Here is a 26,372-nt window from a genome sequence, read left to right on the forward strand (position 1 = left end):
CAGCTGCCCTGAGTCACGCGCTGGCAATGTGTAGGATCGCTCACTTCTATGTAGGGAAAGCCTGAGCCCGCTCCAAGCTCTGGGCTCGGTGGGCAGTGTATCCCCGACCCAGATGTGCCCAGGGGGGACCATGTCCCTCTGCTAGGAACGGGGACCACCGCAAACCCTCCTGCTCTTGGCACCCCACGCCGAGCAAAGCCAGTGCACACAGTGGGGGGAAGCACACACAACGCCTTGCGTTCCCGCCCTTGCCACCGCGTCCCAAGGACCCCAGTGAAAGCCGATCCCGGGCTCGCCGGTCACCTTGTGCTTTGGCACCGGTTGCACCCAGCAAGTGACATCTTCCCCCTCACCCACCCGGGGGGGGGGGCACCCTCCTGCCTTGCACCCCCCCGGGAAGGCATCATGCCCATTTTGCAGATGGGGTGCGCTCCGTGATGGGGGGATGAGGCGATGGCCCGGGTTCCCCCGTGGGACCCCGCGCGGGCCCCTCTGGGGCCCGCGCGGGGCCCCACGGGGGGGCCTGGGCACGCACCGCCCCGGGGCGGAGCGAAACGCGTCCCCGCTCCGCCGCCACCGCCCCCGTCGTGTCCGCCCCGTCGCGCCCCGCCATGGCCGCCCGCTACCTCCGCGCCGCCCCGGCGCTGAGCCGCCTGGCCCACTGCCCCCTCCCCGCCGCCTCCGTGGGGCAGCGCCGACACTGTGAGTGGGGGTGACCTTGGGGTGTGTGGGTGGTGGAGGTGGGGGAGGGAAGCCCTCGTGTCCTTGGGGACGGAGAGGGCGGCTGCTCCCGGCCCGAGTGGGGTTTGCACCAGTCCCGACCCACGGAGGGGTGTGCACGCTGGGCCGGCTCGCATTTTTTTTTTGGGGGGGGTGGTTTGCAACTGGATCGGTACCCCCGCTTACAGCCGGTCCCGGGGGGGTTTGCTACCGGTTACAGACCCACGCGGAGTTTTGCACGCAGGACTCCCGCTCCTGGTTCCACGTGGGGTTTTGCAGCCCGAACTGCAGCCAGGCTTGGTCCCCAGAAGGGTTTGCTCCTGGGCCCGGTTCCACGTGGCATTTTGCACCCCAGCTTGTACCTGGTTTGATCCTGGAGGGGTTTGTTCCTGGTCCCGGTCTCAAGTGGGGTTTTGCAGCCCAGCCTGCACCCAGGTCCCGCCCTGAGAGGGGTTTGCACCCGGTCCCACGTGCAGTTTTGCAGCCCGACGAGCAGCCAGGTTTGGCCCCAGAAGGGTTTGCCTCTGGTCCCGGTCCCAGTCCCACATGGGGTTTTGTAGCCTGACCCGCAGCCAGGCTTGGCACCCAGAGGGGTTTACTGCTGGTCGAGGTCCCATGCAGCTATTTGCACCCCAGCCTGCACCCAGGTCCAGCCCCGAGAGGGGTTTGCTCCTGGTTCCGGTCCTGTGCAGGGTTTTGCACTCCAGCTTGTACCTGGGTCTGGCCCTGGAGGGGTTTGCACCCAGTCCTGCTCCTGGTCTCATGTGGGGCTTTGCAGCCCAGCTTGCACCCGGGTCTCACCCTGAGAGGGGTGTGCCCCTGGTCCTAGTCGCACTCCCATGTGGGGTTTGCACCCTGACCTGCACCTGGCCCTGAGCAGGGGTGGCACCCGAACCCTGCCAGACGGGGCCTCGCGGTCCCCGTGGGACGACTCCTGGCCCCACGCCGCAGTGCAGAGCTGTGGGGCTGGTGCCGGTGGGGCCGGGCGCACGCCCCTAACACCCCGCCGCCGCTCCCCAGATGCCGACAAACGGATCAAGGTGGCCAACCCGGTGGTGGAGATGGACGGAGATGAGATGACGCGGATCATCTGGGCCTTCATCAAGGAGAAGGTAACGGGGTCCTGCCCGGGGAACAGGCGGGTGTCGCACAAGTGGAGCTGGCGGGGGCTGTCCAGGGGAACAGGTGGCTGTTGTACAGGGAACAGGCAGTCCCTGCGCGCTGCCCTCCCCGTCCGTCCGTCACTCTGTCTGTCCGTCTGTCACAGGAAGCAGGTGGTGAGATCAGCACAGCTTCCGGCGGGACCTGGATGCGAGGAGGTCCCGGGGAGGGGGGGACAGTCCTGGGCAGGGGGGACTGTCCCAGGCATGCAGCTGTGGCTGGGCTGGGGTGGGGGCCAGGGCTGGCCATGCCACGGTGCATGGTGCTGCTCCCTGGGCACCCCACACCGTCCTGCCCACTCTGATGCTCTCCCGGGATCCCCAGCTCATCCTGCCCAACGTGGACGTCCAGCTGAAGTATTTTGACCTGGGCCTGCCACACCGGGACAAGACGGACGACCAGGTCACCATCGACTCGGCGCTGGCCACCCAGAAGTACAGTGTGGCCGTGAAGTGTGCCACCATCACGCCAGATGAAGCCAGGGTGGAAGGTGGGCAGGGGGCGAGGGGCTGAGCTCCCGCCGCAGTGGGGGTGGTGCTGGCAGTCCCGCGGGGTGCTGAGCCCCCCGTGTGTGCCCGGCCCCTCTGGGTCAGCCAGTGCCTCCCCCCCACTGGCTCAGGTTTCTGGTGGGTCGGGGGCTGCACTGCTGCCTGGGCTGGAGGTCCTGGTCATAGTGCTGCACCCTGCCTCCGCCCTGGGGTGCTTGGGGGTGCTGCGGGGACCCCGAGGGCATGGGGTTGGGGACAGACCGGGCTCTGCCCAGTGCCAGTCACGAGCCTGTGCCGGCTGTCCCTCTCCTTGGCTGGCCCGACAGCAGCGTGCTGGCAGCAGCCCATGGCCTGGAGGAGCGGGGGGGGCTGGCAGGGGCCGGGCACTGGGCTGGGGTGACCGCTGGGGCTGTGCCTGGTGGGGGGATCCCTTGGGGGCCTCACCTCTGCGCACCCCAGAGTTCAAGCTGAAGAAGATGTGGAAGAGCCCCAATGGCACCATCCGAAACATCCTGGGGGGGACGGTCTTCCGAGAGCCCATCATCTGCAAGAACATCCCCCGCCTGGTGCCCGGCTGGACCAAGCCCATCACCATCGGCAGGCATGCGCACGGCGACCAGGTGAGCCCCGTGCGGCTGCCTGCGGCATGGGGGCATCTGGCAGCTCCTGCCGGACCCTGCCCGATGCTCTGCTCTGCCCCTTGCAGTACAAAGCCACCGACTTCGTGGTGGGGAAGTCCGGGACATTCAAGATGGTCTTCACGCCGAAGGATGGCAGCGGGGCCAAGGAGTGGGAGGTGTACAACTTCCCCGGCGGCGGCGTGGGCATGGGCATGTACAACACGGACGAGGTAACGGGTGGGCCGGGGACAGCTGGCGGGGTCCCTGTGGGGCGGCATGCCCTGCCATCGGTGGTGCACCTGGCCAGGCTGGCGGGACGGGGGTCCCACGGGGATCCGTGCGCTTCCCTTGCAGTCCATCTCGGGCTTCGCTCACAGCTGCTTCCAGTACGCCATCCAGAAGAAGTGGCCTCTCTACATGAGCACCAAGAACACCATCCTCAAGGCCTACGACGGGCGCTTCAAAGACATCTTCCAGGAGATCTTCGATAAGTATGGACTTGGAGGAGCTCGGGCTGCTGGGGGGGAGAGCTGCCCCAGGGGGGCTGACTGCCCCCTGAGGAGGGGGCATTGCCCAGGGGTTGGCTGTGGGACCCGGCCTGGGGTGGGCATGGCCCAGCATGGCTGACGCCCGCCCTGGGCTCCCAGGCATTACAAGACAGAGTTCGACAAGCTGAAGATCTGGTACGAGCATCGGCTCATCGACGACATGGTCGCCCAGGTGCTGAAGTCCGCCGGCGGCTTCGTCTGGGCATGCAAGAACTACGACGGGGACGTCCAGTCAGACATCCTGGCCCAAGGTGGGGCAGTGGGAGGGGGTGGCATGGGGCAGGTTGCGGTGCTGTGGAGTGCTGTGGGGTGGGCTGTGCACGGTCACCTTCCTGAGGCCGCCCTGACCCCTGGTCCCGCCGCAGGCTTCGGCTCCCTGGGGCTGATGACCTCTGTCCTGGTGTGTCCGGATGGGAAGACCATCGAGGCTGAGGCAGCCCACGGCACCGTCACCCGCCACTACCGGGAGCACCAGAAGGTGGGTGCGCTCTGCCCGCACTGGGTTGCCCGCAGCGTGCTGCCTGCACCGGGCGGCTGAGCACTCTCTCCACGCAGGGTCGACCCACCAGCACGAACCCCATTGCCAGCATCTTCGCCTGGACACGTGGCCTGGAGCACCGGGGCAAGCTGGACAGTAACCCGGACCTGATCAAGTGAGTGGGGTGGGCTGCCGGCAGCCGCCCTTGGTGCCAACCGTCCCGGTCCCAGCCGTGGTGGGGTCTGCGGCACAGGGGTGCCGGCTTTGCTGGAGCTGTGTGTGATGCTGCTGTCCCCAGGTTTGCTCAGACGCTGGAGAAGGTCTGCGTCGAAACCGTGGAGAGCGGGACGATGACGAAGGACCTCGCCGGCTGCATCCATGGCCTTGCCAAGTACGTGTGGCTCATGGGGCGGAGCGGTGTGGGGCAGCCGCCTGCCACGAAGGCAGGCTGGCCGCACGGGGCGGCCGCTGGCCTCCAGACGGTCCCTGGGGACTCGGGATGTCTATTTACAGCTCGTGGGGTCAGGCCGTGTCTGTGGCTGGACAGGGGCCATGTCCCGTGCCCAGGGCTGTGCTGCCGGCCCCGGCTCTGCCCCCAGCCAGGCTGGCTGCTGCCGGCCACAGGACCCTTCCAGCCCCTCTCTGCCCCTCTCCCCAGCGTGAAGCTGAACGAGCACTTTGTGAACACCACCGACTTCCTGGACGCCATCAAGAACAACCTGGACAAGGCCCTGGGCAAGCAGTAGGGCGGCGGGGGGGGCCACCCAGCCCCGGCCCTGCTGCCACCCGGATGGACGGGGACCCAGCGCCGCCTCCAGCTCACCAACACAGCTCAGGAACAGTTGAATAATTTTTATAAGCAGTTTTCTTACGAGTGTTTTTAAAGCCTTTCTAGCAGGGTTGTGTAGGACCGGGGGGGGACTGTCCCACACTCATTCATGTACCCTCCCACCTCGCGGTGCCAGCAGCCATTAAACACCTCACTGGCCCATGGCACGTGGTGGTGGCACGGCTCTCGTGGTGCGGGCGGGGGGGGTGCCGGCCACAGGAGGCAGCTAGCAGCTAAAGAATATGCATTTATTAGAATTATTGCTAAACAACTTTTCAAACCAAGGAGATAAAAAATAACCAAAACACAGTAGGGCTTTGCACAAGGGGCGGCTGAATGCTCTGTGTACACGAGGGGGGGGACGCCAGGGAGCCATGCAGCCGCCAGCGCCTGCTGTGCCACCTGCATGAGACCCCTCGTGCCTCGTCCTGCGGGGCAAAACCTGGTGCTGCAGCCACCTGGGGCTGCCTCCCAGCAGCAGTGAAGACCCCCTTGGCTCAGCCTCGCCAGCCCATCCTTGCCCAGCACGGGGGACACGCATCGCAGCTTTTTGGTGATGGGACTGAGGTAGCGTGTGGGGGGCTGTGCTGGCTGAGAGCGTGGAGGGGGCGGCACTGCTGCACTGGAGGAGGGGGTCCGGGCTGGCCAGGGCTGCGGCTGTCTCCATCCTGCCCCAAGGCTGGAGGAAGTTGGGGGGGAAGGTGATGGCAAGGCTGGTGCACACCCTGCCTGGAGGGCTGAGTGGTGCCACCTCCCAGAGCCAGCCTGGGGCTTTTGGGGATGGGGCGGATGGTGGCCTGCCCCTGGGAGCATGGCAGGACCTGCACCTGCGCTTGCTCAGCCGCCTGCAGCGTGTGCAGGGAGGTCAGCTCGGGCATCCCAGACCCTATGCCAGTGCCCCGGCTGGACCCCAGGTCCCGGGCCTGCTGCAGCCTCCCAGGAGGTCCTGCAAAGCTGTGGGTGCTGCCCAGCCCCTGCCCCACAGCAGGGCGGTGGAAAGGCAGGAGGGTGGTCCTAGACCCAGTGCTGCCCCAGCTCTTTTCTCCCCCACCACAACACCTGGGAGCGGAGGAGGCAAACCCCCATCCCAAGGGCTGCGCTGCCCAAGCGAAAGCCTTTTCCTGAGCCCTAGAGCAGCTCAGGGGGCAAGGAGGGGGTGCCAACAGCGCAGAGAGCGGCTGCAGTTCGTTAGCAGGGCCCTGCCAATGCTCGGCTGCCGCACAGGCAGCAGGACCCTGCTCTGGTCCTCATCCCCCCCCCCCCGAGCACCATCGCAGCCCGGGCCGCTCCCCGCGCACAGACCACACACGTTACACAGGTTTACAAAGCACATTGGTTGAAGGAAACTGAACTCAGTGAAAAGATAAATCCAACCACGCGGCACGTCTGAAAAAAATAAATTACTTTCAAAATACCATCATTTGCTCAAGTTGAACAGGGTTTGCCTTCCTTTAAATACATCGCTTGCTACAGCTGCTCTATACCCAGAGCTGCTGCTTCCTCTGAGCTTTGCCATTAGTTTGTAAGAAAATATTCTGTTTTGTATGTGCCCCGTGGCCTCGCGCAGGTTGCCACAGCTTTGCCCGTGCCAGCTCGCAGCCGGTGCCAGAGCAAGTGGGACAGCTCTCGCCTGTCTGGGAGACGGGGAAGGGCAAGAAATGCAAACCCACCTCCTCCCACAGGCAGAGGGGCTTCTGCCCCATAGGGCACTCGGGGCAGGGAGCAGGGGGCTGGCCGGGCTGCAGCCCCAGCACAGCCGTGGGGGAGGACCCAGGAGGTAGAATAATTAGTAATGCTCATCATCTTCTGGGACGTGCCTTCCCCTGCCTGCAGCTTCAAGTACGCTGGACGCTGGAGTACAGGCAAGGGTGAAGACGGAGGCAAGGTCCTGGCTTGCCACCGCGCGGTGGGGCGGGCAGGCAGGAGCAGAGTGAAGGGAGGTCAGCGCCGGGCAAGAGAGCTGCAGGCAGCCGGTGCACAGCTCGGCGCTCCCTCTCTGGGGGTGGTGGTGAAGGAGAGAAGGACCCCAGCCATGGCGGGAGCTCCACCGAGGCTCTACATGGGTCTGGCAGCAGCTTGGAGCAGAGCCCTCGCTGCACCAGCTCGGCGTGCCTGTGGCAGGCAGCGACCGCTGCCCTGTGCCACCTCCAGCTTCCGCTCCCGCCTTCGCCCCGGCAAAGGTTTTTGGACATCCCTGTTTTCTCCTTCACCAAGCTCAGCTGGAGCACTCCCCTCTCCAGGGGCGGTGGTGCAGGTCTAGCTGGGTGCTCTTACCACACAAAGTCCATGCAGGCCCCCGGCAGCCTCCTCCAGCCTCAGCTACAACATGTTGTAGTACGCCATCTCCTTCATGGCCTGCTCGGTCAGGGTGTGCTCGTCCGGAGGGTTGCCCACCCCCCCGTAGCCATAAGAGTTCTCCTCCTCGAAGTCGTCCATCTCCTGCTGCCCGTCCAGCTCGGCTTGGTCGGCCCCGGCCAGGTCCATCATGGGATCTAGGATTCAGCACAGGGACACCCGATGACGGACCTGCACGAAGGTCCAGGGCCAACCCCTCCTCCCCAGGCAGCTTGGGTTTAGAGCCCAAAGCTCCCCAGGAGCTACAGCTCTGCTCAAGCCAGGCCACTTGTGGGGGGCACTCGGCTCAGAGGATCCCCAGCCATGCACCGCCGCAGGGATGGGTTGCTGGCGGAGCGCTGCCAAAGCAGAGCTGGCATGTGTGCGCTCGCCCCCGACTGGCGCCTGTGCCACACGCGGGGGTCTGCAGCACCCGTCGTACCGCGGGGGCCAGGGGAGGCGAGGAGGGGATGGCAGCGCAGGAAAGGCAGCCACCCATCGCCGCGCTTGCACTCCCTGCCTGTGCCATGGTGCTGGGCACCGGCTGCGGCTCAGCCAGGGTGGGAGTTGTCTGAGGTGGGGAGGAAGAGAAAAGGGCAGGAACGGGGGATCCTGCTGGGTCCCCCCAGGATCTGTTCAAGGTAGAGTCGAGCCACTGGGGAAACCAAGGGGATGAAACAGACAGAGCTCGTCTTCAGCTCTGTCCATGCAGAGCAGCGGCGGTCCTGCTGCAAGACTGCGGCAGGAGCATCCCCCATCCCCCTAGGGTGACTTTGGGCAGGTGCAGAGGGGGCAGCCGGGGCAAGAACAGCAGCATTTACCCCTCCCACCCTGCAAAATGCTTTGACCAAAGTCACAACCACAGCGTCACCAGAAGGCACCGTCCTGTCCAGAGAGGCCAAAGCCTCAATGGCTCCTTAAGGAGCTATTTATTTTAACTTATCTATTATGAAGTTTATTTATTTGTACCAAGTTTATTAAAGCTTACTCAGCTCCTGCTCGGTACCTTTCCATGGCCCTTGTGGGAGGACAGCTGCTTGAGGACGGAGAGGAGGCTGGGGAGAGCGTGTGTCACCACGTGGTACTGGCAGGTCGGGCAAGCCAAGGGCAGCCCTCGGGCGACAGGACATCAGCTCGCCGAAAGGTGCTTGCTGGAGCCACTGCGGCACAGCCCAGCTCCCGAAGCAAACAGCCGAGAGCCGGGTGCTCCCAGGAGCGGCCGCAGCAGGGAAGACCACAGCACCCAGTCTGCGATAGGCAGCGCCAGGGACTGGTCACAACCTGCACCTACCTTGGCTGTCCAGGCTGATGTCCATCACCCCGTGCTTGACCTTCATGTGGCGGCTCAGGTTGCCCTTCAGGTTGAACTTGCTGGAGCAGTAGGGACACTTGAAGGGCTTGCTCCCCGCGTGCAGGTGCATGTGGCCCAGCAGGTTGTACATGCGGTTGAAGGACTTCCCGCAGACCTGCGGGCAGTGTTCCTGGGCTCAGCACGGGCTCTCCCGCTGCCGCCCCCGGCAAAGGGGACAGCGGCGGGCGCTTGCCCACGACAGCCGGTGCTGCCACAGGGACGTGCGCTTTTCAGAGCAGACCTTGCTCCTGGGGTCCCCCATTGCTCCCACCAACTTCTAAGAGTAATGGGGCCGCTTCCCTCCTCCCTGCGGTGGGAGGCCTCAGGGATGCTGTGCTGGTATTGCCGGGAACTCCAGCACATCTAGCGCTGGTCAGAGAGAGGTACTAATTGTCCTCCTCTGTTAGCAGTGCCCATGCCCAGCCCGCAGCAGCTGCTCCCCGCTGCGCAGCTCTGAGCAGATGCGTCAGGACGAGCTGTTTGCCCAAGCGAACAGAGGGAGGCATCACAAAACTGCTTTCCTGCGACTGAGGACTCAACCCAGCCTGGCCGGGTTTCTCCTGAGCACAGCACATCAGGGCCCCTGCTAACTCCCCCGGATCTGCTAGACCCCCCCAGACCCCCGAAGGTACCTTGCATTTGAATGGCTTCACTGGTGAGTGCACAATCATGTGGGTCTTGAGCGTCTGCTTCTGCACAAACGTCTTGAAGCAGATGTGGCACTGGTAGGGACGGACGCTGGTGTGGATCAGCATGTGCCGCTTCATGTTGGCCTGCAGGGTGAACTCCCGCCCGCACACCTCGCACTTGAACTCCTTCACGCCCTGCAAGGGGATCGGAGAGCCGTGGGCAGAGCCGAGCCCTGGGCAGAGCAGCAGTGGACAAGGCTCTGCCTGCGGCAGCAGGGGCCAGCGCACAGCGCTGCCGGGGCGGCCCGGGGGCCTCTGAACAGAGCCCGCAGGAGCTGGGGCCAGGCACGGTGCAGAGCAGGGACCTGTGCTCCCCAAGGGGCATGGGACGGGCTCCTCGCACTAAGCTGAACTTTGGGGACCGTCAGCGGGCTGGATTGCAGGAACTGGGGAGGAGATTTACCCTCATCAGCTCATCTGCACCTTCCCCAGAGCATCTCCTGCTCCCCTCTCCCTGCGCCTTCTGCAGGCGCAGAGCAGGCACTACGGCAAGCCTGGGGCCATCCCTGCACTGCCCCGGGGGGTAATTCCCGCTGCCTGGTCCTGCCCCAGATGCCACTGTCTCACCCGCACTAGAAATGCATTTACAGCACTTGGAAAACCCAGTATTAGGTCAGTGCCACTGGAGCAAGAGTGGCTCCACAAAGTGGCACCCACGGGAAGGGGCTGGCTGGGGAGCGCGGCCGCCGAACAGCAGCCAACCTGGCAGGGGTACGTTCGAGGGTCCTGCCTGAGCCTGGCAGCGTGCGGGAGGTGGGCTGTAGGGAGCGTGGCTGGATGGGCTCTGTAAGCCCAGCTGTGAGACCCAGCTCTGCTCTGCGGCTCAGGCCAATCGCTCCCCTTGAAAAAACCCCTGGAAAAGGGCAAAGCCCTCGCTCACAGCCCGCTGGAAGGGGCTGCGGCAGCGCTTGGCCAGGGTCCCCCAAGCCACCCTGCCGCAGCACCTGCAGTAGGTGTGAATCCCCCTCCCTGAGGATAGAAACGCCCAGGAAGAAAGGAGGCTAGGCTGCCCCAGGGCCCCTGCCCATAATGATGCCCTTCCACTGCTGATCAATGACCCCTAGCAAATGCCAACCACGGGGGCCTCTGCCCACCCGCACCACCCGTACCACCCGTCTCCCAGGGCTGGACAGGGCTCTAGGGCACTGGGACACCCCTCTCCCCCAGCACCTGCATCCAGAGCCAGCACATCTCCTCCAGGCACGGCAAGGGCAGCACCCCTTGGGTGCCTGACACGCCCCGGTCCCTACCTTGTGCGTAAGGGAGTGCTGCTTGAGGTGGTGGATCTGGCTGAACTCCATCCCGCACTCGGTGCAGACAAAGGGCCGGACGTTCTGGTGCTTCAGCATGTGGTTCTGCAGCTGGCTGCGGTAGTGGAAGGATTTGCTGCACTCCAGGCACTGGTACAGTGTGGGGCCCTGGTGCGTGGAGAGGTGCCGCTTCAGCTGGGTGAGCGTGGAGAAGTCCAGCCCGCACTCCACGCAGACGTGGCAGCGGCCGCTCTCGTGCTTCACCTCGTGCGCCTTCAGCTCGCTGGGGTAGGCGAAGCCCCGGCCGCAGAAGCGGCAGCTGTAGGGCTTGATGTCGGTGTGCAGCAGCATGTGCCGCTTCAGGTGGCTGGTCTGGGTGAAGGCCTTGCTGCACACCTCGCACTTGTGGGGCCGCATGCCCTGGTGGGTCAGCAGGTGGGTCTGCAGGTGGCTGGGCTGCTTGAAGAGCTTGTTGCAGTGCGGGCAAGAGTGGGGCTTGATGCCGTTGTGGCCCAGGATGTGGGTCACCAGGTTGTACTTGGACGTGTAGGACTTCTCGCACATGCGGCACTGCCAGCGCTTCTGGCGGTCCCCCGCCTCCACCAGGTACGAGTCGTCGATCTGCACGTTGATGTCCAGCCGGTCCAGCTGCGCCTTCTTGTTGCGCTCACTGGTGGCACCTGCCACCTCCGCCTCCAGCTCCCCCGGCTCCTGCCAAGCGAAGCCCTGCTCGCTCTTCACCTGCTCGGGGGACGCCGGTGTGGGGGCCTCTGCCTCGCCAGGGGACGGGGCACCCGCCTCGAAGGCGCACTCGGTCCGCAGGGCCCCTGCGGTGCCACCCTCCACCGCGCCGGCCGGGTCGGCGTCCCCGAGGCGGCGCTCGGTGCCCTCCAGCTCCTGGTGTGCGTGCCGGCGCAGATGCCGTAGGCGCCGGGGCTTCCTGCTGAAGGTGCCGAGGTCGATCATCTTCATGGCACTGCTCTGCACCGCCTGCTCCTGGCTGGCATCCTGGAGGGGGGGTGGGCGGCCACGCTGCCGCTCACCGTCCTCAGCCCCAGGGGTGGACACTTCATACAGCACCTCATCCTCTGCCTTCTCGCACTTGACCTTGGGCACCAGCCTCACGGGAGGCCGCTTCCTCCTCCGGGCATGCTTCTCCAGGGAGGACTCTGCGTCCAAGGCGTCCTCCTCCTGCCCATCCCCTGGCACCTGCCCCTCACCCTCCAGCTGGCACTCGCCCTCCGGGTCCCCAGGCTCCACCGCAGCAGTGTCTGGCAGCTCCCCTCCCAGCCCTGGGAAGAAGCCAGCGGGGCTGATGGTGGCCCCAAGAAGCTCATTCTCGGACACCAAGCCCAGAACCGCAGCCTGCGCCAGGGACAGCACCACCACCGCATCCGTCTGGGTCCCACACTCGGTGAAGCGATCCATCTCTCGCTGCCTGCCTACGCTGTCATGGCTGGGGAGGGAGAGAGATGGCCGTTAGCCCTCCTGGTGCCCCTGCCACCATGCAGCCACCGGGGACACCGCTCTGCAAGGGGCTCATTCCAGCCGTCACCCCTTTCCTGATCACCGTCCCCAGCAAACCCCAGACCAATGCGGGTGACACCAGTGCAGGTCCCCAGCACCACACGCCCCAGGACGTGGGGGTGGCATGGCCCTGGGGGTCTCAGCTGCAGGGGGGGACCGGGGAGCCAGGCTGCAGAGGGGAAGCTCAGCTCTGTGTCTGCTGTCGGCCTTTCTGGCCGGACTATCGAACCTCGAGGCTGAGGTCTGGCTCCTGGCGTGCCCCAGAGCTCCTCATCAGCGATTCCTGGGGACAGGTGCTCGTGCAATTTGGGGACCAGTCAAGAAAGCCGAATGTGCTGCTCTGCTCTGTGCTCCTTGCAGGAGCAAGAAGCGGCAGTGAAGGGCACGGGGAGCCCGAGGAACCAAAGCTCAACCTCTTCTCACCGGGAACATCTAGAAAGTGGTCAAACTGCCAGGCTCACTAGCCCAAGTGAAATGCACGGCAGAGGCTCCGCTTGGCTCCGTGCCAGTGCCTTTGGCATGCCCACCGTGGGAGTCTGAGCATCGCTGCAGCACAAGAGGCAGCTCTGGGTCCGGGTGTGCTGGCCCTGAGCAGGCTGCGTTGGTGCCCCGTGAGCCCCCTCGCTGCTCCAACCTCCCCTGGGCTCCAGCTTCGCCTTCCCGCCTGGCCCATCCCTCTCATCTCGCAGCCCTCTCTCATCGCCATGGCAAGCGCCTCTTCTCCCCTTTGCTTTTGCTTTTATTAACGCCTTTCAGCGGCGCCGTTTTGTCCCAGCAATAAGCACGCCAGGTTCCACCAGTATTTCTTCAGGTTTTATAAGCAGTTTGTATCCATTTTTCCTGCCTCCCTCCCCCTGCAGCACCACCGACCCGAACAGCCTGCTTACAGAGTTACGAAGTCACTTGTCAGAAGAGGGCTAGAGTCAGTTAAAATCACGGCAAAAGCCACGGTTCTCCAGGGCCCTGGTGCAAACACAGAAGAGCAGCAGCCAATGCCCCCCCCAGGCTGCAAAGGTTTAAGAGTCCTCTCTCTCCCCCATTGCCCTGTCTCTGAGATGCCCCCCGAGCGTTTGTGCCCACGTCAGCTCTGGGGCGGCGGGCACCGTGTGCCTGAGTTACACAGGGAAGAGGCGCAGGGGACAGACGGGGTCAGAGCGGGACGACCCAACACTAATCCCGCCCTGGGGCACACAGCGAATGGACCACAACTGGTGTATCCCCACTCAGACTCTTGGGACCCAGAGACACAGCCCCACCGCCCTCCGGGAGGGCTCGCGACAGGATCCTGCAGGACTCCAGTCTTGACCTTGTGCTATTTAACTACTCCATCCATTTTCAGGAAGAAGATCAGATAACTGCTCACGGATGACACGCAGAGTGATGCTCACCATGGGACTCACCAGCAGGACAGTCCACCTGGGCGTGCTGGCACCACAAGACCCCCTGAGCAAGTCATCCTGATAGAAATTAAGGGAGACCACAAGGAGAGGGATGAGGGTGCAGACGTGGCTGCCAGGCACAAGGCAGCACCTGAACCTGCAAGCGATGCGGAGCCTCCAGCACCCAGGTGGGCAACCTGCAGGAGTGTGCCAGAGCCTGCCGGAGAGGCGGTGCAAGAGGAGCCGCTCCAGCGCTGCTGCTTGCTGCATCTGACACTGGTGATGGCTGGGGGAAAGGCGACGGTGGAGCTCACATGGGAGCAGTGCAGGGTGCCGGTCAGTTTGGGAAATACGGACTTGAAAGGTCAGGTAGACACCAACCAGCTTCGACTAGAAGGACAAATGACCTTTGGTGGAGAAGCAAGGAGCAATAAGCAAGCACAGGGGAGTGCACTGGGAGATCACGGCAGTGCCACGGTCTCACCATTGGGTATACGTGGGACCACAGCAAACTCAAAGGGCCGCAGTTTCGGCAGCAAAAGTCAAAAGACAAATGAGCAAAAAAGCCCACGTTCACATCATACCTACAGGCAGTCGCCGCTGGCCTCACCTGGCAGCTGCCAGGACACCGGTGCTGGGTTTGCGGTGGTGCCAGGTGTGGAGCACCCCAGGGACAGCAGCTCTGCTCCTGAGCCTGGGACAAACCAGAAGCTCCCTGTGCTCTGGTGGTCTCCAGGGACCCACCAGCCTGGAAAGCAGAGCACGGGGTGCGTTCCCACTGAAATGGTGTGACCAGTGTGGGAATTGCCGCAGGGAGGGACAAGGCCCTTCTGAAGAGCCGGTGCTCCCCACCAGGTGGACAGAGCCTGCACCCACCCCATCAGCACCAGCCCTTTCTGGAGAGCTCAGGGTCAGCAATCCGAGGAATTGCTGCCATAAACAACCCGGGAATCTGGGACAGCAAAGCATGGAGGAGCTGCTGCACCAAGGAGACCGGGGCAGACACCACCGCGCCTTGGGGATGCTGTTTCACCATCCATCCCCAGATCCCTCCTGTTGGTGGCCGCAGGTTCCTTGGTGATTCAGGCTGGGAAACAGGGAGGGGAGACCATCAGACAAAGCAAAACGAGAAATCGGAGAGATGTAAAGGCGCAGGCAGGTCTGCCAGTGGAGCACCCCACTGGTAGGTTGGGGAAAGACGCACGGGCGGCCGAAACGCTCCCTTCAGCTGGAGGGTAGTTTATGCGTTTTGTTTTGCAAGGATTAAAACAACACTTTGAGAAAGTGCCCACGCTTGGCTCACTCATGCCCAGGGGCCTGACAGCCCCCAGCCCCGAACCCACCCCAGAGAGGATGTGGCAGGGTCCTGGAGGGATGCAGAGCCCGGAGCAGCGATGCCCAGCTCCCCTGGGCTGAGCCAGCCCAGGACCCCCATTGATGGGGTGCAATGCAGGGCCCCCAGCAGCCTCCACCCAGCAGCCTTGGGGTGGCCAGCAAGGACGGGCAGGGAGGCGCTTGGAGAGCCGCCACCAGATGAAAGCGAGGTGGCTGCCGCTTCCTCCTGCGGTGAAGAATGTTCTCCTAAATATAATTATTTCTGCAGCTACAACAAAGAGAAATCCTATGGGGGAGGTAAAACAGGAATAAACTCTAAACCAGATTATGTCGCAGTCCCAGGAGCACCTGCACGGCGCGAGAGGCAATCCTGGGCTAAACAACCGCTCTTCTCTCCGAGTGGAGAAACCCTGCTTTATCAGGTTATTGTCCCCATGGTTCTCACCCTGGCACCCACACAGCCTCCACACCGTGTCCCACCCGCCAGGCCAGTTCTGGGCTGCAGGGACGAGGAGCACATCGGCCTCTCCACTGCAAACACACCACTGCAGGCAAAGCCGCAGGCAGCTGCCTGCTCTTACTGGCTCCTGCACAGTCCTTATGAGCGCGGCCTGTGCGTCCCCTCATGGCAGCTCTGCGCCCACCAAAACACCAGGCCACAGCACACACAATCCCTCTGGGGAAGGGGAAGTGATGGGGAAGGGGATAAGAACCGGCGTGGATAGAGGAAGAGACAGAGAAGGGGGACAGACACCGACTGCGTGGGCTCGGCACCCGCGTCCTTCCTCAGCATCCCTCCCGCATGCGCTGCACGGGCTGCTCAGCCCCTGCTGTGCTGGATCCGGCCGCAGGATCGGGTACCCTCGACCCAGGGTCCGACGCAGCCGGTGAGGGGACCGTCCCCAAGGCTGAGCCTGCGACCTGCCAGCGCTGCCAGGGAGGAGGAGATGCTCGGGGGGAAGCGGGCTCTGGCGCCTGTGGGGACGCTGCTCGCCCAGCCCTCTGCATGGCAGCCGGGCCCTTTGCCGGGCTCCAGCACCCCCTGGCCCTCGGCCGAGCGGGAGGAAGGGCCCAGCCGGGCACCCCTGCCTGCCGGGGCACCCCTGCCCGCTCGGGGCACCCCTGCCCCGCGGCGGGCAGGACGGAGCCAGCGGCCAGAGACCGGGGTCGGGGGACTGGGGGGGCGGCCGACCAGAATGGAGGGGAAGGGAGACGAGGGGGGCGGCTTCAGGCCCTCGCACCTCCAGCCCCCGGCGCGGAGCCGGGGAGAAACTCTGCGGAAACGGGCAGGGAGGAGATGTAGAGGAGGAGGATGAGGGAGGAGGAGGAAGAGGATGGGGGGAGGGGGAGGAGGATGGGGAGGAGAGGGGGAGGGGGAGTGCGGAGGCAGCGAAACAAAGCGAGGAGCGGGGGAGGGCGGCGGCGGGAGGAGGAGGAGGGGTGGGAGGAAGAAGAGGAAGAGGAGGGAGCAGCCGGGGAGGCGGCTGCCGGCGCGCACAGACCGGCCCCGGGGCCGCCTCTCGCCGGCCGAGACCCCCCGCCCCGGGACCCTCTTTCCCGGGAGGCTCCCGGGGGGCCCGGGCTGACCGACCCCGCGGCCTATCGCCCACCGCCCGGGGAGCCGCGGTGCGAGGGTGGGTTGTCATCCTCCTCCTCCTCCCGGGGGGCCCTGCCGGAGCGAGGCGGGGCCGGCCCGCGGTGCCCCCCACCCGCGGGCTGCCTGCCCGGGCTGGGCTCGCTGCTCCCTTACGGAGCATCCCCGCGGGGAGCGGCGCTGCCAGGGAAAACAGCCCAACACCACGCACCCCCGCACAGGCATCCCTGCCAGTTTGCAAGGACTGGAGCGATTCCCACTTCCCCGCTCTGATTTCCCTAACCGCAGCGTGCCCGTCCCTGAGCGCCCACCCTGCGCAGCCATCCCCGCGCTCCGAGCTGGGTCCCCAGCGGACACCAGCCGGGGGCTTGGGTGATGGGCCGTGCAAAGCCAGGGCTCTGGGGTGGCCAGAGGTGAGCAGCGGTTTCCCGGAAGGAGCGTGTTAATGTAATTCTTGCTGGAATTGAGGAAGCTGAAATCAAGAGCCCTGGAGGGTCTCGGCCCAGACAGGGAAGCTGAGGTCCCTCTTCTTTGCCCTGGCAGGAAGAGCTGGAGGAGGCTGGGAAACAGGGAAGGCCTTCTGATTTGGTCTTGGATTTTGTTTTCCTCCTTGGTTTGGGGCACAGTTTCTATTTCCACATGCACTGGATGTCTCTTCCAGTCCAGTCAAGATCTCACTTTTCCCAAGGATTTCTGCACAGCCACCTATACAGGACTATAAACACCCACACGCCTCCTCCTGAGTTGTTACCCCAGCTCCCGGCCAGGGACAGGAGGGCACCGCTGGATCCTGCTCCCCATGTGCCCATAAGCGCCGTGCAAGGGCAACACAAGGGCAACACGTGACCTGGACAGCCCCGCAGCCGGCTGGCAGCCTCCAGGATAGGAGAGGGGAGAAGGGACACAAGACGGGACCCAACTGTTCTCCCCACGTCTCCAGCACTGCGGAGGGGTCAGCTGGACCCCCCAGCACAGCTCTGGGTCTCTGTCCCTGAGTATGAGCACCACAAGACAAGGAAGCTGAAAGAACGACACACTCACATACGCTCCCAAGACCAGCACCGATATGTTTTAAGAACAACAACCCTAAATCAGAGGCTTTCAGAAGAAAGTAAATGGTGGATTCCTACTCCAGGGCACTATGAGAAAGGGGACAAGGTCCGCTCCTCCGGGCCCTCAGTATGAAAATAAAAGCCTTGTGTTACACAAATCACTCTTTGCACTTTTCTCTATCAAACGCGCGAGCCCTGGTACACGAGAAATGGAGCTTTGCTGTTCGAGGGAGCGAGGCCACAACAGTTCGCAGAGCTGCTGCTGCAGCTGCACAAACACCGCGGGGAGGGAAGTGGGGAATGGGACAGATGCTTTTGTTTCACTTCTCACTCTCGCTTCCCTGTTCAGCCTCCTCGGTCTTGCAGAGCAGGCTGGAAACGCTGTTTCCCAACACACTGGCAAGTAAGGTTGGGTCACGTATTTCAACTCTCCCAGGAAACACCCTGACACCCCTTGGGGTGCAGAGCACCGCCTAAACCTCTGCTCTCCAGGCAGCTGCTTCCAATCTTGCTCAAGAAGCCAAAGCAGCAGCCTCGGGGGGCCCCAGGTCCAGCGCCCTGACTGAGCACAGACCTGCCACAGCCAGTCCCACGTGAAGCAATCGCTCCCGGGTGAAGCAAGGCGACGCGAGCCCGGGGCTGAAGCACGCAGAGCACCCAGACGCTGGGCAGAGGCTTGTGCAGTGCCTGCACGCCTGAACCCAAAACCCAGCCAGAGATCTCACCTCCTGAGAGATCCCTGTGCAGGAGCCTTCCACAGCCCCGGCACGGCAGCGACCAGGCTGCCGAGGGAGCCGAGGGCTGGGGGCTGCTGCCGTGTCCCCCCTCCCAGGCGCGCGGCCGGGGCAGCGCAGCACAGGGAACTTGCCCCAGCAGCACCCGCTCAGCCCCGACCCACCTCAGCTGCACGAGAAGGGGCAGGGGAAGGAAAAATAAGCACAAATATGTTGTCCCTCCTGGTGCTGACAAAATACCACCAGCTGAGCTGTTACGAAGACTCATCCCTCCAAGGCTGAGGACTCGGGAGCTGCAGCACCGCAGCACTGGGCACACCGGAAAGACCCGCGGGCAGCAGGATTCTGCCAGTCCGTCCTGGCAAAGCAACAGTCCCAGTGTTGCTCCGGTGCCAGAACACCAGGCTGGGTCTCCAGGAGCTGTAAGGATGCTTTAACAAGTAAACTCTAACCCTCTATGGAAAAGGAGACTGTTACGAGCTTTACAAGGGGCCGCACTGCCTTGGTAATGCCCCTAATAAGTAAGTAAACTCTGGCCAGCAAGCAGGACGTGCCCGTTCCTCTGCCCGAGGGGGACGCGCAGGCTGAGCAGGGAAGGTGGGCTATGGCCGTGCGACCCGAGAGGCAAGCTGGCAGGTTGAGGGTAAGAGGAGGAGCCAGACAAATCCCACCCACCCCCACCTTCCACCCCATGAAGAGCAAACGATGCCAGGCTGAACCTTAAACTGAACTGCCCCCCCCTTCCCACCCCAGTCCTGCAAACGTCTCCTCTTCTCCTGCCTTCATGCCCACCATCCCACACGCTCCTTCACTGGCCTCCCCCATCTGCACTCGAGTTTCTTGTGCAATCCAAGATCTGCCTTTCTTTTCCATACCCACAAATTGAACTTTTCAGCAGCTATTAATCATTCCACAGTTTGATTTGGTGCAGAGCTCTGTGCCACGCTGGCTGGCAGTGTCCTGCTCCCGTCGGACGGACGGAAGACACTTGTGCAGGAGTCGTGTTGCTGACTTCTCAGTGCGACCCCGTTATTTCTCCCTCCCATCATTCGGCTCTGTACCAGGCATAAGCTGCTCACCTTTTAAGCCCTTTCTCATCCCATCTCTCCGTGGTTGCCGACAAACAACTGCACCAGCAATGACAAATTTCATCACCCCGTTTTTTAACAATTCACAACTTTTCTGAGAAAAAATTCTATGCAAAAATCTGCTACTACGCTGATTTCTTCAAATATCTTCTTAGAGCCCACCTGAGCCTTGCCAACACCCGGCCTGAGGGGACAGGCCCTTCTGCTGGGTGCCGTGTCACACACCGCCGGGGGGGGTCTGCTCTCCCACAGCCGTCTGTCCACCCATCACCTTCACACCTCTCCATGCTGACTTCCCTAATCCCCTTCTCCAACTATTATTTGGTGTTTTCAGCTCATCCCTCTGTCCCATCTCTCAGATCAGCAAAACAGAAAATAAATTAAACGTGTCTTAATATTGATCTCAGTAGCAACACAAGAGCAACTCCTCTTCCTCCCAAGCTCGAGTCTCCAGATCCTTCCCGTGGCTGTACCTGGCAGGTTTTCGCTCATCAAGCTCTGCCGTCCCTGCCCGCGTACCGTAGCTGGGAACTGAACCCTCCTCTGGGCTTAAATCAAAACCTTTAGTTCAGATTTAGGTGCTCTCCAGCTTGTTTGCCCATGGAGACACTCGCCTGCCTGCACCTTTCCCACATGTGGAGTTACACAAACGCACTTGTTGGCATCCCCTCCGAAAGCCGCGCATGCCGTGCTCCCGGCCCCCCTCATCCGCATCTCCCTGGCCGCCACCGCCAGTCTCCCTTCTCCGACGCCTGTGGGAAGGACGCACCTGGGGCCGGCAGCCGCGGCTCCTGTCCCTGCTCCTCTGGGGGTTGTGAAATTCGGTTTTCTTTCAGCATTTCTCCTCCCACTCCTGGGAGGTTTTTGTCTCGGTGCAATCTCTCGTCTCCTCCTGTCTTTCTCAACACAGCTGGGAATAGTCAGGCTCTGCCCTGGCACATCCCTGCGGCTCCTGCCCGCCCCAGCCCCTGCCCACCGGCCACCTCGGAGCCTCCACCCGCTCCTCACTCACCTCCCGGTCTGTAGGCACTTAAAATAGTTGTGTTGTTTTTTTTTTGGGGGTTGTTTCTTTTTTTTTTTTTACACAGCTTTCACTTCCTTATGTAATTTTACTTCTATTTACCTCTCTTGCTTCATCTTTAACCACCCAAACACCTAACTCTCACCTGAGGCCTCTTGCACCAGACAGGTCCCCTCCTGTAGCAGCGTTTTGCCCAACAGCGTCTTCATCCCCCAGTACATTTCTTACGGGATTCCAGCTTGTCCAGCCACTGCACCAGACTAAGAGCCATCCAGCTTTGTACTCTTTTCCCTTCCCTTTGCTCTTTTAACTCCCTCAGTTTCACCCGGCCGCTCCCGAGCGGCTCCACCGCCTTGCACCACCGTCCCACCCGGCCCCTCCACCAGTGCCCGGTGCAGCTGAGCCACAGCAGACACCAACGCAGCAGTTCTGGAAATGAGACTCTTGGTAATCCTAAATTGAGCAGCCTAAAAAAATTATGCCTGGTTCATGAAAACCTCACCTGTGCACGCATACGAGATTTGCCTCCAGCATCCTAGATCTGACGGGCGGAACCAGAGTAAAAGGACCACCCGCTCCCACAAAGTGCCATCCTGGCTGAAGTCCCATTGAAGGTGCTCTGCAAGGGACCGCAGCTCCCGACTATCTCACTGAGTACCTCTGCTCAGGTATTAACTATTGCAAAGACCCTTGTTTTCGATCAGGCTCCGTTTCCTGATCAAATGCCCTTCTCTCAGCGACTCTTTACATCAGCCCAGAGGCAGCAGGTACAGTCACCAAACTTCACCCAGCCCTTCCTGCAGGAAAGGGAGTCAAGGGCATCCAAAATCCAAAGGGTTGGTGAGATTTACCTTTCGCAGCCTTCCTGAGGAGCAGCAACCCCCCTCTGCTAGGGACGCAGGAGCCCTCCTCGCTGCCGGCTGCCGCCCGGTGTTCCCTCTGCTCAATCAGAGGGTAAGTGCAGGCACATGAGCAGGTGCCAGGGCCCAGCTGGTACCAGCAGCAGCTTATCTCACCTAACTCACCTCCGCACCGGTATTCGGCGTTACAGGCCGTATGACAAACCCAACAGCAATCCGGGAGGACCTTTAGGGCTTGTTCCCCGCTGAAAGAAAATCAATGGTGCAACCCGAGCAATGCAATCAGGCTGTCCCGGGCGGGCGCAGAGCACCTCCCTTAAAGCTCCTCGGTTTTAAACCTGCGCAGCGGCAAGTCTGGGGGGCTGCGGGACCCCAACCCGCGTCCCTGCGCTGGCCGTCTGAGGGGCGCACGCGACAGCTCCGGGAGCTGCACCCCTGCACTTTAACTCCGGTGGGCTCCCACTGCATGGAAGGCATCGTCAGGGCTGGGCGGCTGCTGGACCCCTTTTGCAGGAGCCCTTTGCGGGACCCCCATTGTGGAAGCCCCTTAGCAGAACCCTTTGTGGGGCCCCCATTGCAGGACGCTCTGCAGAGCCCCCCGCCGCAGGTGCCCCGGGGGGGTCGCAGGCTGCCCTGCAGCTCTCGGTGCGTGGGGCAGACACGGCGGCGGAGGCACCGTGAAAAGCTCCCGAGGTGCTGGGGTCAAGCCCGAGCATAAATCGGGGCTAAAGACGACCGGGTAAAGTTGGGCACGTGGGGGGATCTTGTAGGGGGAGGAGGCGTTAAAACTTTTCAGCAATTTTTAACGGAAAATGGCTGATCAACAGATCTGTAATATTTGTGAGAATACCTTTGATTTTATTTTTCTTCCCTTCTTAAAAGAAGCTTTCATTTAACTTTAATAAAGGAAAAATCAGTCTTTCATCTTTTTTGCAGTTTTCACATAAAGCTGCTCAAAGCACCCACAAAAATTCTAAACAGAAAAATTGTTTTCCCTGAAAATCACAACAAACAACTAAAATTATTCATAAAACTGATCCAGGCCTGTACCAGGCCTGAGGATTTACGAGTTCATCTTGGTTTCACTAAAGGCTGAGCTGGGGCTGAGTGAGGGAAGGATGAGCTGGGTCTCCTGTGCTCTGCCGGGGCCACAACAGCTTCCCCACGCCGGACGGTTGTCCGGCACCACGGGAAGGGCACGCCGCAGCCGGGCTCGAACACCGGGTATGTCCACGCCCAGAGGTCTGTCTTGCTGCACAAGCCCCATCACCAGGGCTGGTCAAGGCCAAGAGCTGCGGGACGCGGGGGGCACGCACCTGACCCTGGCTCTGCGCCGGCTGCGGCAGCGCCGGCAGCGTGTACCGCGGGGCTGCAGACACGGAGCGGCTGCCGGCCACCGCTGCCCAGCCTGCCCGGCTCAGCCTGCGGCGGAACCGAAAGCACCGCTGTTCGCCTCCCAGCTGACATCCGACGCAGATAAACGACTTCAAATAACGAGCTGAAGTTCTGAGAAACGGGAAGGAGGACGCGTGGTGCTGGGTTGCTGCTACCAAATAAACCCCGCATTTTGAAAGAAATCAAAACCACTTTTAAATTCGTTTAATCAGTGCCCCCACATTAGATACTATCTAACTCTGTTTTTTAAGGAAAACTTTTGTTAATGACTTCTCTAGAAAAAAGAAAAACCTACTTATTGTAAGTTGATTAGAAAGCAGAACTGCTGCCTTCAGCCTTGGATACGCTTTCTGACAAGGAAAGACGTACATGATCTCATGTGTATGACGTGGAGTGGTTCTGGGTGGAGGAATTATCGTCTTCGGGGGCTTTGATTTAAAAAAAAAGAAGAAGGACACAATCTACAATTTGCAGCGTGATAGAGATAATGGTTTTAGTAAGATTAGGTGGCAAAACAAGTTGGGGAAAATGACGACTTCAGGTCTGTATGACAGACAATGTCTCGGGAAAGGAGCGGCACCCGCTTTGTCAGATCACGTTAAACCCTTCCTGACGGATCTGTTGATGTTTCTTATAGTGATTCTTACCCAACCATTATGTTCATCGGCGAGAAGTAAATATTTATGTAGCCACCAGGTTATTGGCAAACTCTGGAAGGGAAAAAGGAATGTTTTTCAAATAACTGGAGATTACCATTTCTGCAGAATAAACATGTACAGAGCATGAAGCCGCCTGGTTCCCCCCATCGCCAGCCCAGGGATGCGGGAGCAGCCGGCGCCTTCGGGACCTTCCCAGGAACCAGCTGAAGCCGCTGAGCACAAACCTCTCTCTGGGCTTTGAAATGACACCCGAGTGTCATGGAAGGAGGGGTTCTACTTTGCAGCGCCCTGCTCGTGAGTGAAGCTTCACCGTTACTGCAGGGCTGGTTTTCAAGCAAGTTTTTTCTTTTCCAGTCCCGGCCCCAGGCCCCGTCACGCCGCGGGCTCTGCCCCGCAGCCCCCGCTCTGGCTGTGGGGAGCCGCCTGCAACCGCAGTAAATTACACCGGGATTTATCCCGACCTGGCACTCGATTTCTGCTGGGGAACCTTCGCTCCACAGAACGGGAATCGGCCACTGCTCTGCTTGGCGAGGAGGGTGGCAGCGCTGGGAAGCCACCGTCCTGCCGCCGGCGAGGCAGGGGGACGCTCGGCTGCCCCTGCCCACCGAGCACCGGCCCAGTGCAGCACACGTGGCGGCCACGCTGGCACCGGTGCAGGCGGCACCGGCCGAGCTCCGGCGCTGCTCTCGCCCGCCGGCACAGCGTGCACGGTGCCTCGGTGTCCGTCCTCCCCTGCCAGCAGGTCGCTGCTCTGCCCTCTTGGCCTCACCGTCACACACTGCCTTTTTTTATCTTTGAAATGTAGCAGCTGCATCTGGAAGTGGAATATAAATACCGAGGCCAAGGCACAGGCAAGGGCTCTCCCTCACAGGTCGGATCCTCTCCCACCTCCCGCCAGCCCTCCAGAAGAAGATCCACGTCTTTGACTAGGTACGGGCGCAGTGTGGTGACCTGTTTCTGAGGAAAGCCTCCCTGCGGTGGGCAAGAAGTGTTTCAGCTGATGGAAGCGCAGGGTGAGGGGGTCAGCCTGTGAGCAGCAGCAGATGTCGCAGCCGTCCACCGCTGCGAGGGACGGAGCTGCGATCCCAAATGCTGTCGCAGCTTCCCAGCAGACCCGGGACATCCTGCTCCTGCTTCCCTTTCTGCTGAGCATCCACTTTCCTCCTCCACCCGAGACCGAGCCTCCATCCCTCCGAGCCTCCATCCCTCCGCTGCTCCCCGCCCCCAGCATCCTCCGCTCCTCCATCCCTCTGTCGCTCCCTCATTCTTCCCGTTTCCCTGGCAACGCCCATCTCGCGCCGGAGATCTGTCCCCTCTCTCCCTCTTATCTTTCTCCTTTCTCTTTCATCAATCTCCTAATCTCCCTCTCTATTCCAAACCTCTGTCCTTTGCTTCCTTTCTTCCTCTCTCTCTTTTCATCTCCTCCAATGTCTTCTCTGTCTTGGGGTTACAATTATTTGAATCTCACTTTAAAAAAATAATCTACTTCATTAACCGCTGTGCCACCAGCTCCACTCCCACTCCTCCTGCAGCCCACCAGCACGGCTCAGGACCCCTGCCCATGCCTGAGCCCCCGTGTGCACCTCTGCCAGAGGACGATAAAGTTACCATGCTTTGGCAAGGCCCTTCCAACCTTCCCCCAAAGCCCTTCAAACAAAGGGGAAGCAGAATTCTGCTCTCACACCACAAGATGTTCAGGACTGGGCAACCAGACGCCCCTGAGCTGCCTGCAGGGCTCACTCGCCCGCATTTTGCCATCGGGGCTGCAGTGCGAGGAGTCCCCGCTTTGCTGTATTTTCCGTGCATACGGTATTCACCCAGAATCGCTGTTTTCGCAGAAGGGGAGCAGCCCTGGGCATGCACCCACGCTCTCTGCCTCACTTGCCACAGCAGGACCCGGCTGCAGGCGCTGGGCGAAGCCTCGCCAGTGGTCCTGAGCCCCATCCTCCAGCCCCTCTCTAACACAGCCAACATGAATGCCGGTGGCTCCAGTCCAGCGCCTGTTCGTGTGTCTTAGATCAGCCCTCAACTGCTACTTTATTTCAAAGCAACCAGGGCAGACTAAAATTAATGGGAAAAAGATGCTTTCTGAAAATCAGAGTCCTAATTGCATCGGTTTGGCCATGGGGGTAATGGATGGACAAGAGCTGCCTGGGAAGGACAGGCTCTGCCTGGTCTGGGGGACAGTAGGAAGGAGCAGGGGAGGCCTGGGTCGGCCTCGGCAGCACAGGGTCACTGCCAGGGGCCCCCCATTTTGTGGTATGCAGTGCAGTGAGGAGCCCATCGGAGCAGGTTCGTTACCACGAGCGTTTTCCCTGCACCAGAGAAGTCTCCTTAGAAAACTGCTGTGCACAGACCGACCGAGCCAAAGCAAATGCTGGAGCCAGTGCTCACTTCTGCTGAGGGATTGCAAAACCTTTGTCCCTTGAGCTGCCAAAGCCGCACCAGCCCCTGCTGACGGTTAATGCCCAGAGCAGTGCTCGGGCTGGGAGCGCTCGGGGAGGGGGATTCTCGTTGCCCCCCACAGCTGCCTTCCTCGAGGAACTCCTGTCGCTGTGCTACAGGGCACACCACCACCTCTTCTTTAGAAGACTAAACTGATCAAGCTTTAAGCCTGATTTATCGGCCCTTCTGCCTAGGCAGCTCTTCTTGAAGCAAGACGACGGAGCTGCTAGGAGCACTGTGATGGCACCCAAACTGCATCTGGGGCGCAGCGGCTCGGGGACCAGCCTCGTCCTGCTGAGCGAGGACGTTTCCCTTAGACCCGGCTGGAATCGCTGAGGTCTTATGGACGCGTACAAGACCCTTCCTGCTCTTCTGCCATGGAAGGGCCCGAACCCACGGAACCCCGGCATCCTGAAGCCCCGCGTCCACCAGACCTGAGCGCAGCCAATGGCCACCCTGCACCCCGGGGACCCGGCACCGCTCCCTGGCGCAGCGCTCCGGCACATCCCACGCTTTCCCATGGGCTACTTGTGCAAGCACAATGTTCCCCCTTCAAAACGACGCAAACGTGGCCTCTCCGTCCCCATCCACCTCCCTCCTCCCCAACGCCGCGCAGGGACACGCGGCAGAGAGCTCTTGGATCTTGCTTACAGAGCTTATTGTCACGTCACATCTTAAAATGCTGCCGTTCACTTGCACAGGAGCACCAGAGACAGAAATAGCGATTAAATACAGGTAATTGGCATCCGAAGGTGGGGGCGAGCAGTGGCCAGGACGAGCCCGGCTGGAGCCGAGGGAGAGGGGCTGCTCCTGCT

The 26,372-nt window shown here is 61.7% G+C and overlaps 2 protein-coding genes across 2 annotated transcripts in view; one reads left to right on the forward strand and one right to left on the reverse strand.

Moving 5' to 3' along the window:
- The first annotated feature begins 522 nt into the window (after positions 1-522).
- On the forward strand, positions 523-5,153 carry IDH2 (isocitrate dehydrogenase (NADP(+)) 2). Its single transcript, XM_075159637.1, has 11 exons — positions 523-702; positions 1,741-1,832; positions 2,206-2,371; positions 2,829-2,989; positions 3,076-3,219; positions 3,344-3,480; positions 3,637-3,788; positions 3,903-4,015; positions 4,093-4,190; positions 4,314-4,406; positions 4,674-5,153. The coding sequence occupies exons 1-11, from the start codon at positions 612-614 to the stop codon at positions 4,759-4,761; spliced, it is 1,335 nt and encodes a 444-aa protein (XP_075015738.1). The 5' UTR covers positions 523-611; the 3' UTR covers positions 4,762-5,153.
- A 1,010-nt stretch (positions 5,154-6,163) lies between these two features.
- Positions 6,164-26,372, reverse strand: part of ZNF710 (zinc finger protein 710) — a 33,698-nt gene continuing 13,489 nt past the window's right edge. Inside the window, exons 2-5 of the mRNA XM_075159636.1 lie at positions 10,469-11,924; positions 9,162-9,353; positions 8,470-8,644; positions 6,164-7,336 (exon numbers count right to left, since the gene is read on the reverse strand). Of these exons, the coding sequence (XP_075015737.1) occupies positions 7,164-7,336; positions 8,470-8,644; positions 9,162-9,353; positions 10,469-11,896 (1,968 nt within the window). The 5' untranslated portion in view covers positions 11,897-11,924 and the 3' untranslated portion in view covers positions 6,164-7,163. The remainder of the gene's footprint in view (positions 7,337-8,469; positions 8,645-9,161; positions 9,354-10,468; positions 11,925-26,372) is intronic.

The sequence above is a fragment of the Calonectris borealis genome, chromosome 11, assembly GCF_964195595.1.
Source record: "Calonectris borealis chromosome 11, bCalBor7.hap1.2, whole genome shotgun sequence".
NCBI classification, from domain to species: domain Eukaryota; kingdom Metazoa; phylum Chordata; class Aves; order Procellariiformes; family Procellariidae; genus Calonectris; species Calonectris borealis.